General features: G+C 46.4%; 1 protein-coding gene across 1 annotated transcript in view; it reads left to right on the forward strand.

Annotated features, from left to right (window-relative positions):
• Positions 1 to 9,927, forward strand: part of top3b (DNA topoisomerase III beta) — a 40,922-nt gene extending 30,995 nt beyond the window's left edge. Inside the window, exons 9-11 of the mRNA XM_070888317.1 lie at positions 1,408 to 1,562; positions 2,193 to 2,298; positions 9,701 to 9,927. Of these exons, the coding sequence (XP_070744418.1) occupies positions 1,408 to 1,562; positions 2,193 to 2,298; positions 9,701 to 9,927 (488 nt within the window). The remainder of the gene's footprint in view (positions 1 to 1,407; positions 1,563 to 2,192; positions 2,299 to 9,700) is intronic.
• The last annotated feature ends 1,903 nt before the right edge of the window (positions 9,928 to 11,830 follow it).

Genomic DNA, 11,830 nt, shown 5'->3' on the forward strand with positions numbered 1-11,830 from the left:
TCCTAAGTTCCGAAAGATTCGTCTTGACCCGTATTGGTGACAATAATTATATTTTATTCAGTGAAAGTGAGACTTGATACATTACAGCATCTGATCAATGGTTAAACAAGGCGCAATCAAGGTTTATATTACCTGTTGGGCCTGGATAGAGGACACAATCTCCACGGGTAATCCCCCGTCACTCCTGGCCTCTAGGGGTGATACATGTGGCCCGGGGTGATGCATGTGGGTCCTCTGCCAAACCGAAACCCTACTCGGCTCGTCTGGTGGATGTTCCCAAGCTCCTTGCCAAATGCCTCTACAACCCAAGTGTTTTGAGAGACCCCTTCTTATACGACTTCTTTCCTGCAAAGCCTATGGGGACCAGTTAACCCAATCATTGATATGCAACCCCATCCAATTACAGGAATGCCACATACCTAATGATCCCACCTGCCCCGGTCAGGTCCTTATCTCGTGACACCCTGACATCATCTGTTTTTGGCCACCAAGACTCATATCTGGGGTAGTTATGGCAACACAAATGCAACATGTCTCCATAGGTAGAGATACAGTGTCTTTGCCGTTTGCCTATGTTGTTAATTCCCTGCAGATATCAGAACATTTCACACAGTGGCAGCCACGTATGATATGACCTTGCTAGTTGTGTTCCAACAGACAAGCTGTCTGTTTTTATTAATAAGTTTGCTGAGAAGCACTTTGAAAATTTTAGTCACGGTAGGCCCAACACCTGCATTTAAAATCTAACTGCTTCTACCCAGGGCATACTACACTAGTTTTAAAAGCATGATTGTTCAAGCATCATTGTGCATTGCATATCAGTTACACAATCATAACAATACAACCTTAAAACTATAACTAGTAATACTTATTTCATTTAGTCCAGCTAGTTAGTAGGGCGACTCAGAAATGAAGATTTCCACCTTTCTTACACTTGTCAAACGTGACATCGTTTACCTGGGTGATGCATCTGTGGGCGGCCGACTGCAAGCTCCTGCAAATGTCTGCTGCAGATCCCTGGAAGAAGCCTGAGGCGAAGAAGTTGAGGGCAGTGGTGACTTTTAACAGCCACTGATGAGGCATGTCCACAGGTCCTCTCGGCAGCAGGTCTTGTTCCAGCAAGCCTCAAATGTCTGCAACGAACTGGCGCGATAGCCTGAGTCTCCTGAAGCACTGCTGCTCAGTCATGTCCAGGAAGCTTATCCTCTGCCTGTATACCATGTTGGGGATATCGCTTCTGGCGTGGTGCAGCCCTGTGCTCACCCCCGCACCCTCCCCCGCCCTCCACTGTGGAGCATCAGGTTGATGAGGAGAAGGCTGATGGTGTGTTGTTTGCTGGTGTTGGCGCTGGGGCTCATCAAGGATACTTGTAGTTGATTAACTCTTCCCCTTCAACTGTCTGAGCAGGGATGGGCCCACAGCATACCATGCAAATAGCTGAGAAACTCTACACCCAGGGGTACATCAGCTACCCTCGAACAGAGACCACCCAATACCCAGAAAACTTCGACCTCAAAGGAGCCCTCCGACAGCAGGCGAACAACCCATACTGGAGTGACACGGTTGGTAAATGAGTAACCTTCGTTTAAAGAGTAAGGGTGGAGGGATTACTTCAGTTTTTGATGTTTTAATTCTCAGCAGAAGTACTGCTGGCACAGATTTTTTCAGGTATTCTGTTATTTGTTGTATTGAAAAGTGTTTTTAAAAAAAAAATGACATTTTGTAAATTTTTCAGGAAGGCATAGGGTAGCTGCTTATTTGCAGATTGTAAACTCGGGGTCTGTAGATCAGGGAGCAAGAGGGGGGCAAGTGTGTCTGTGGATCAGGGAGCAAGAGGGGTGAGTGTGTCTGCCACTCGCCAGCCTTGTTTAAATGAGGCCTGGACCTCAATGACTGGGGACTGTTTGTGTTGCCGGAATGGACGACTGATCAGCATGCTCTGTCGGTCAGTCCCCCAAAAGTCAAAGTAGATCTCTCTGTCTCTTCGCTGCTCCCATTCTGCCTCAACACTGTCCTTTTCTCTGCCCTCCACTCTACCAGCTCACCAAGACAGCCGTACACCAATTTATTATTGGTTGTGCCATTTATTGCAATTTTTATCAATTTACCAAATGAAATTGACAGGAAACTAATTGAGGAAACGGGGAAATCTTTTCTCTGGCAATCATGGAGGGTTAAATATTTTTTTGTAGGTGAAGGCATTACTCGCTGAAGGCATCAGTCGTCCTCGGAAGGGTCAAGACGTTGGCGACCATCCTCCCATCACCCCGATGCGTTCTGCTACAGAAGCTGAATTAGGTACAAGCCTTTAATAGCTTTATCATGGCATAAGTATCCAAACTACGGCCTACAAAGCCCAATAATATTTTTGCTTATTCGTGAATTGTTTGTGAATCGATCTTATTCGTGAGATTCTCCAGAGTTGAATTTCATGGGCCTGGAAGTTTGAAAAGGGCTGCTCCTAATGCTGTGGCCTCATTGGTGGATAAATCCTAAATCGCAGTACCAGATCTACACCAATTAATGGGAATGTTGATTTGCAGCCAATGAGGCTCTCTGGTTTGAAGCTAAGTGGCTCATGATATAAAAACACATGGGCACTCCGAGATTAAGTAACTCGGGCAAGTTGCTGTTCTGTAGAAAATGAAGCACCAAATGGCCCACATGGTTTATTTTGATTCTTGTTACAAGATGTACTGCTAGAACTGTTGTATCTCTGCCCCTAGCTGAAGGTCTCTTACAGTCGGTAAAAGAAGTGAAATCTCTAAAAATAGCCCCTTTCTACCCCCACCCGTCCCCGCCACACACACTGATTAGTCCTGCTTTGTTGACATTCCAGGAGTTGGCAAATATTGAAACATGCTTTGGTTGTAATAGCACTTTCTTTTACTTTCTCTCAGCACCTGTTTGTTCTGCATCAGCTACTGCTGTTGTGAAATCAGCGGGTCACAGACAGCAACAGGAAATGTCAATTTGTATGATAATAGATATTGTGCTGAGTTAGCTAGAATGATGATGGATGCTAACATTGGCCAAGTTGGGAGGAAGAATTTGCTGCAGTTCCTGCTCCTGATTGTTACCAGGGGTCTCCTGTTGGAAAGTGTGTGAAATGTGTGTGTTGGATAAGGAATTGTGGGAAGGAAATGGAGAGGAAATCTGTAGTCAGATTAGAATGATGAATAGGAACAACAAAATTACTGTTCTAGGAGATTTTAATTATCCATTTAATCGATTGGGACAGGGCGCTAATAAATGAAGAAGCGGGAATGGAATTCCCTCTGTGTGCAGGACTCCTTCCTCAAGCAGTATTTAAATGGAAAAATATTGTGAAGTGCTTCAGTACAGAGGGACCTGGGGGTTCCTTGTGCCTGAAACACAAAAAGTTAGTATGCAGGTACAGCAAGTAATCAGGAAGGCAAATGGAATATTGGCCTTTATTGCAAGGGGGATGGAGTATAAAAGCAGAGAAGTCCTGCTACAACTGTACAGATTATTGGTGAGGCCACACCTAAAGTACTGCATACAGTTTTGGTCTCCGTATTTAAGGAAGGATATACTTGCAATGGGGGCTGTTCAGAGAAGGTTCACTCGGTTGATTCCGGAGATGAGGAGATTGACTTATGAAGATAGGTTGAGTAGGTTGGGCCTATACTCATTGGAGTTCAGAAGAATGAGAGGTGATTTTATGGAAACTTATAAGATAATGAGGGGACTCGACAAGGTGGATGCAGAGAGGATATTTCCACTCATAGGGGAAACTAAAACTAAGAGATATAGTCTCAGAATAAGGGACAGCCCATTTAAAACTGAGATAAGGAGCAATTTCTTCTCTGAGAGGGTTGTAAATCTATGGAATTTTCTGCCCCAGAGAGCTGTGGAGGCTGGGTCATTGAATATATTTAAGGCGGAGATAGACAGATTTTTGAGCGATAAGGGAGTAAAGGTTTATGGGGAGCGGGCAGGGAAGTGGAGCTGAGTCCATGATCAGATCAGCCATGATCTTACTGAATGGCGGAGCAGGCTCGAGGGGCCAAATGGCCTACTCCTGCTCCTACTTCTTATGCTCTTATGTTAATATGCTTACAAGGTTGGGGGCATTGCTAGATCTGGTATGAGTAATGAAATAGGTCAGGTAGATGAGCTAAATGTGTGTGAACACCTTGGACGTAGTGATCACAAAATAAGATTTGAAATTCAACGAGAAAGGGAAAAAGTCAATACGAAAACTAGAATACCAGATTGGATTAGGGCAGATTTTAGAAAGATGAGGAGCGAGCGAACTGAGGTAAAATGAAAGGAGAAATAGGCACACAATGGGATGCTTTAAAAGAGATTGCATATATATAAAATAAAAAATATTCTATTAAAAATGTAAGGAAACTATTAGTAGTTTTAGGGTGCCATGGATAAATAGAGGTTAAAACCATTAAAAAATCCGCAGGGGTCCTAAGGGTACGGGGGCTACAGTCACAAACAAATAACGCTGTGGGGAAGGCCAAGGCAAGAGAGATCCAAGGATTTATTCCTGCACCTCCTGGCTCCCACAGATTCGGATTCTTCACTTGGCCTCTTCTGGCTACTCTGCTGCATCGGCCAGGTCGCCCACTGAGTTGTTAGTTGTTGTGAAAATCCCGTCGCAGTACCGATTGGAATTTAAATTCGGCCCTCACTTGCGTGCAACAGGAGCCTCGGCTGACTTCAAAGTCGGTGGATATAAGATGTCACCAGGTGGGAACAGTGCATCCTCAGGCTGGCAAGTCGACTCGGCTGATCTTAATTTCCCTCCCACCACCACCACCACCACCACCACCATTCTTGCTGGGCAAAAGGGGTTAAAAGCGACGCCAATGTTACTAAGTGTAAGGTGATGTATTTTGGTTAAATACAAATAGCTACAGTAATTATACTCTGAATGGAAGTCATCATCATCATCATAGGCAATCCCTCGGAATCGAGGAAGACTTGCTTCCACTCTTAAAATGAGTCCTTGGATGGCTGAACAATCCAATACGAGAACCACAGTCCCTGTCACAGGTGGGACAGATAGTCGTTGAGGGAAGGGGTGGGTGAGATAGGTTTGTCACACGCTCTTTCCGCTGCCTGCGCTTGATTTCTGCATGCTCTCGGCAATGAGACTCGAGGTGCTCAGCGTCCTCCCGGATGCACTTCTTCCACTTAGGGCGGTCTATGGCCAGGGTCTCTCGGGTGTCAGTGGGGATGTTGCACTTTATGAGGGAGGCTTTGAGGGTGTCCCTGTAACGTTTCCTCTGCCCACCTTTGGCTCGTTTGCCGTGAAGGAGTTCCGAGTAGAGCGCCTGCTTTGGGAGTCTCGTGTCTGGCATACGAACGATGTGGTCTGCCCAGCAGAGCTGATCAAGTGTGGTCAGTGCTTCAATGCTGGGGATGTTGGCCTGGTGGAGGATGCTAATGTTGGTGCGTTTGTCCTCCCAGGGGATTTGTAGGATCTTGCGGAATGGAAGTCGGCCCAGTGCTGCAGAAGAGCACAGCCATTTTTGGGTACAGGTTCACAAGACATTAAAGACAGACACTTAGGTTGATAGGGCTGTATAAAAAAAGAAGGCAAAAGAATTCTGTTCAAGAGGCATAGAATATAAAAGCCAAGAGGTAATGATGAGCTTGTATAAGACCTCAGTTAGAGTACTGTTTGCAGTATTGGGCTCCATGCTTTAGAGAGGATATTGAGGCTTTAGAAAGGGTATAGTGCAGATTCACTAGGATGCTGCCTAGTATAAGGAAATGTAAATATGAAAAATTGTGCTTTTTTTTTTGTTAGAACAATACAGATTGCAGGATAATAAAATAGTGTGTTTAAAATTATGAAAGAATGGGTCAGAGTAGACAGAAGCAGACTGTTTCCAGTAATTAAAGGGTCAACAACAAAGGGCCATAGATACAAGATTAGATGTAAGATTTAGAACAGAGGGCAGGAGAAACTTCAGAGTTGGGGGGTTCTGGACTTCACTTCCAGGGTTACTGGCTGAGACAGAAACTATGTTGTCATTCAAACGAAGATTGGATCGGTGGATGAAGTGATGTAATATAATGGCACCAGTGGGCTGAAAGGTGGCCATTTTAGCTGTAAACACTTTGTTTTTCATATGTCAAAACCGTCCTTGTGCAACGTCACAAGCCAAAAACACATGATAAGCACCTAGCCTAGATATATCTTGTAGCATTATTGGAGGGTAATACAACCTTATAACAGATCAGTTATGACACTGAACTGTGTTTTGTGTTAAAAGTAGATGAATGTGCTGCATGTTCATATTGAAATAGTTATGAGAGATTTTGCGGTTGTAATGACAGTGAAATTATCAACGTTCGCCGTCATTACCCTGTGAAACTGACATCAACTTCTGGTGTCCACAAATGCGCAGTTAAAAGCAGAAATCCAGAATTTGCTGTTAGTGATTCCCCACTCCTCCACAGGTTGCGCTGTTGAAGTCCCTGCAGACGGAAATCTTTAGAAATCACTTGAATTGACGTGACCTTCCATTTTTTATGCTCATATCTCGATGTAAAAACCCCTGAAAAAGTTACGCCTATTGGATGAGGTGTAACTAGGTTTTTAATGGCCTACTAAGTCAAAACTACTGCTGAACAACCTCTCTGGCCCTGAAAAATAATTTTATATTTGTGGAATGTCAAATTTCTCCATTATGATAAAAATACCATAGGTTTTTAATGCAATAAAAACATATTTTTTGAAGTTTTTGATACATCAGATTCTCCCTAATCCCCATGTGTATGCCCAATCTTTATTTTGCTCTCTGTAAAATAATTAAAAAGTGAATGATTTGTGCATTTTTCTTCTTGGTTTGCTGTCTGAGAGAATTCTTCAATGTGATTGGCTGCTTAGCCTGCTTGATTACATCACTGTTGGACGTTGGAGATCCCCTATAGGTAACGGCAGAATTAAATTTACATCGGGAAAGATGAAATCGACGCCACGGAGATCGCAAGATCATTGTGGGCAGCTTTCTTCGAGGTCACTTCGCCGCTGACCGCATAATCCAGGCCATTGAGTGTTTTGGATTCTGGCAACAGTCTGTCTGCTGCAGGACTCTGATATCCATTAGTATTTTCCATTCTTGACGTGTTGTGTTGTGTAAAAGTATCTTAATTGTTCACAGTGAAGAACAGAAATGCATCATTGTTGGATGTGGTGTTCATTTGTGTATATACAGAATATTACTTTATATTGCAAGATTATGCCAAAAAGACACAGGTTCAAGATAATAGACAATTTTGGATTGCCTTCAAGAAATTCTTCACACAGTCTGTGATATAGACTCCCAGATAGAGCAGTGAAGGCCTGAAAACCCTGAAATCATTTAAAACGCAGTTGGATATTGCGGTGAGTTTAGGATCTCTATGGACAGTTGAATTAAGATCGACTAAATGATCATCTTCATTCTGTAATTATCTTCTAATCTTGTGAATTCAGGTCAGGAGGAGGGGTGAAAATTGGCAGAAAAAGGAGGGCATACCCAGGTTAGAACTTACCTACAGCTGAACTGGTAATTGCGTTCTCTGGTGTGGAAGTGAGCTATGCGGAAAAACCCAGGCTCGATCCCTGGGCTCTGCTAAGTTAGTTGATAGCTGAGGTGGTGACGGGTGCAAGTTGCAGTTGTCTTCGGCGCTTGGAAGGCAAATAAACAGCAAAACGTCCCACTCCTGGTTGTTTTCCAGTGATTTGTGCTGGAAAGGGTACAGGTGAGAACCTTTTGGTTGGATCACTCACTGAAACTCATTTTCTAGGCTCTTTGATGAAGGTTTGGTCACTTGGCTGATCACCTTCCCACCCCCATTCAGGTCAGTGAAGTAAAGCCCTCATGGTACCATGTCTACACAACAATGCCCGTCATAGGTTGCTCCCAAGCAGCACTTTTAAAGTTTAGTATACTCGTAACAAGGGGTTGCTGGTAGGTACGGGTTGAACAGGTGCCTCTGTCCTTTTATTTCATTTCACAACACTTCCAGATGTGTGTCTCCGTGTAGCAGATGCTTAGTAGCCTTTAGATGGTCAATAAATGTGCAAGGCCTGATTACAGGAAAATTGATGAAATTATGGAATTTGATCCCAAAACACCAGAAAGAAAATGCCACATAATTTAAAAAAAAAAAATTTTATTTCCAAATCACCCAAAACTAAATAAGCCTAATTGTGAATCATCGTCATCGTCACCGTCTCCGCCTCCGCCGCCGCCACCACCACCACCCTCGGAATCAAGGAAGACTTGCTTCCACTCTTAGCATGAGTTCTTAGATGGCTGTACAGTCCAATACGAGAACCACAGTCTCTGTCACAGGTGGGGCAGACAGTAGTTGAAGGAAAGGGCGGGGAGTCTGGTTTGCCGCACGCTCCTTCTGCTTGATTTCTGCATGCTTTTGGCGACGAGACTCGAGGAGCTCAACACCCTCCCGGATGCACTTCCTCCACTTAGGGCGGTCTTTGGCCAGGGACTCCCACGTGTCAGTGGGGATGTCGCGCTTTATCAGGGAGGTTTTGAGGGCGTCCTTGTAACGTTTCCGCTGCCCACCTTTGGCTCGTTTGCCGTGGACGAGTTTCGAGTAGAGCGCCTGCTTTGGGAGTCTCGTGTCTGGCATGCGAACTATGTGGCCTGCCCAGCGGAGCTGATCAAGTGTGGTCAGTGCTTCAATGCTGGGGATGTTGACCTGGACGACGACGCTAATGTTGGTGCGTCTGTCCTCCCAGGGGATTTGTAGGATCTTGCGGAGACATCATTGGTGGTATTTCTCCAGCGACTTGAGGTGTCTAATGTACATGGTCCATGTTTCTGAGCTATACAGGAGGGTGGGTATTACTATGGCCCTGTAGACCATGAGCTTGGTGACAGTTTTGCGGGCCTGGTCTTCAAATACTCTTTTCCTCAGGCGACCGAAGGCTGCACTGGTGGACTGGAGGCGGTGTTGGATCTCGTCATCAAAGCCTGCTTTTGTTGATAGGAGGCTCCAGAGATAAGGGACGTGGTCCACGTTGTCCAGGGCTGCGCCGTGGATCTTGATGACTGAGGGGCCTTGGAAGGACAGGCTGCTGGAGGACCTGTGTCTTACTGATGTTTAACGTAAGGCCCATGCTTTCGTACGCCTCAGTAAATACGTCGACTATGTCCTTCTAGCTCCCTGATGGAGTGGAACTAAATTACAGAAACAGTGGGAACCTGTTCAACCTGCGCTGTCTCCAGGCCAGGTCCAACCTCATCCCCTGTCGTCGAGGTACAATACGCAGACGATGCCTGTGTCTGTGCACACACACAGTCTGAACTCCAGGACATAATTGTGAATGGATGTTATTGTAGAATGCAATCTCCAAAATATCAGTGAAAATCAAAGAGCCTCATGAAATCGTAATTAAATTTCACTTATTCAGTCTGTGGCAGTTTATGATTCACTGGCATAAATATGATTCCATAACAGCTCCATTGTATCCTTTTCAAAATCATTTTGTTGAAGAAATTAAAAGTACAGATAACTTTAGAAGAAATGATTTTTCAGTAATTTGATGGAAAGGTTTAGATTCAGAGTAAATTTCTATAACGATTGTGCTTATATCAGAGGTGCAGGTGATTTGGCTGATATATTGGACAGATGTGAATGGATTTTGTTCACTATTCCTGTCCATTGAGCTCTGGCTTTTTATTGGCTGCTGTTCCAGGTAGTGATGGCTGGAGGCTGTATGAGTACATTACCAGGCACTTCATCGCTACAATCAGCCAAGACTGCAAGTACCTTCAGACCACCATCGCGTTCAGTATCGGGATGGAACATTTTACGTGTACAGGGAAGACTCTCATTTCACCTGGTAAGAGTGGAACACTAGTTAATGTGTACTCAGCAATGCCACTGGGAGAGGGAGGGTGTATGTTAGAAAGTGCTCAGTAAACTCATCACTGTAACTACACCCTCCTGCCAGAGGTGGTGCTGCCACGGTTTTACAGTGGGCAGGGGGGATGGTGTAATTCCAGCCTACGATTACATCGGAAGTTTCCACTATATGGGGTCAAGTTTCAGCCTGAGTTGCTCCTATTTTTTGGGGGCAACTAGTTTAGAATGGAGTATCATAGAAATTGCAATTCTCAGCATTTAGTTTGCTCCAGTTCTAGTGAGTTAGAACAGTTTCATTTTAGACCAGATATTTTTTTCAAAAGGGGGCGTGTCCAGCCACTTAGACCTGTTTTGAAAGTTTAGGCAGCGAAAACTTACTCCAAACTAACTTAGAATGGAGTAAGTGTAGATTTTTGTCCGCTCAGAAAAACCTTAGAAACTTAGAAATCAGGCTTAAAGGAACGAGAGATGGGGGGGAATGGGGGTTTACAAACATGAAACACATCACTTTTACAAATAAAGAGCCATCATCAATAATAAATGATAAATAAATCAATAAATCAACCAATAAATCAATCCAAAAAAATTAAAAATTAAAAAAATAATTAAAAAATCAATAAATTAAAAATTAAGTTTCTACTCACTGACTGCAGCACCGGGAGCCCTCCAACAGCATGCTGGGACGGGCCCCTCCCAGTGTCTCTCTCTCTCTGTCTGTCAGTGTGTCTCTGTGTTTCTGACAGCGAGGGGTGGGGGAAGGAAGGAGGGAGGGAGGAAGGAGGTGAGGAGGGGAGAGGGGAGGAGGAGGAGAGGGGGGGAAGAGGAGAGTGAGGTGGGGGGGAAGAGGAGAGTGAGGTGGGGGGGAAGAGGAGAGTGAGGTGGGGGGGGAAGAGGAGAGTGAGGTGGGGGGGGAAGAGGAGAGTGAGTTGGGGGGGGGGAAGAGGAGAGTGAGGTGGGGGGAAAGAGGAGAGTGAGGTTGGGGGGAAGAGGAGAGTGAGGTTGGGGGGAAGAGGAGAGTGAGGTTGGGGGGGAAGAGGAGAGTGAGGTGGGGGGAGAAGAGGAGAGTGAGGTGGGGGGGAGGAGAGGAGAGTGAGGTGGGGGGGAAGAGGAGAGTGAGGTGGGGGGGAAGAGGAGAGTGAGGTGGGGGGGAAGAGGAGAGTGAGGTGGGGGGGAAGAGGAGAGTGAGATGGGGAGGAGAGGAGAGTGAGGTGGGGGGGAGAGGAGAGGAGAGGAGAGTGAGGGGGGGGAGGAGAGGAGAGTGAGGGGGGGGAGGAGAGGAGAGTGAGGTGGGGGGGAGGAGAGGAGAGTGAGGTGGGGGGGAGGAGAGGAGAGTGAGGTGGGGGGGAGGAGAGTGAGGTGGGGGGGAGGAGAGGAGAGTGAGGTGGGGGGGAGGAGAGGAGAGTGAGGTGGGGGGGGAGGAGAGGAGAGTGAGGTGGGGGGGGAGGAGAGGAGAGTGAGGTGGGGGGGGGAGGAGAGGAGAGTGAGGTGGGGGGGGAAGAGAGGAGAGTGAGGTGGGGGGGAGGAGAGGAGAGTGAGGTGGGGGGGGAGGAGAGGAGAGTGAGGTGGGGGGGGAGGAGAGGAGAGTGAGGTGGGGGGGGAGGAGAGGAGAGTGAGGTGGGGGGGGAATGAGAGGAGAGTGAGGTGGGGGGGGAATGAGAGGAGAGTGAGGTGGGGGGGGAATGAGAGGAGAGTGAGGTGGGGGGGAATGAGAGGAGAGTGAGGTGGGGGGGAATGAGAGGAGAGTGAGGTGGGGGGGGAATGAGAGGAGAGTGAGGTGGGGGGGGAATGAGAGGAGAGTGAGGTGGGGGGGGAATTGGGGGGGGAATGATAGGAGAGTGAGGGGGGAAGAGAGGAGAGTGAGGGGGGAGAGAGAGGAGAGTGAGGGGGGAGAGAGGAGAGTGAGGGGGGGAGAGAGGAGAGTGAGGGGGGGAGAGAGGAGAGTGAGGGGGGGAGAGAGGAG

The sequence above is a fragment of the Pristiophorus japonicus genome, chromosome 8 (assembly GCF_044704955.1).
Source record: "Pristiophorus japonicus isolate sPriJap1 chromosome 8, sPriJap1.hap1, whole genome shotgun sequence".
In the NCBI taxonomy this organism is placed as follows: domain Eukaryota; kingdom Metazoa; phylum Chordata; class Chondrichthyes; family Pristiophoridae; genus Pristiophorus; species Pristiophorus japonicus.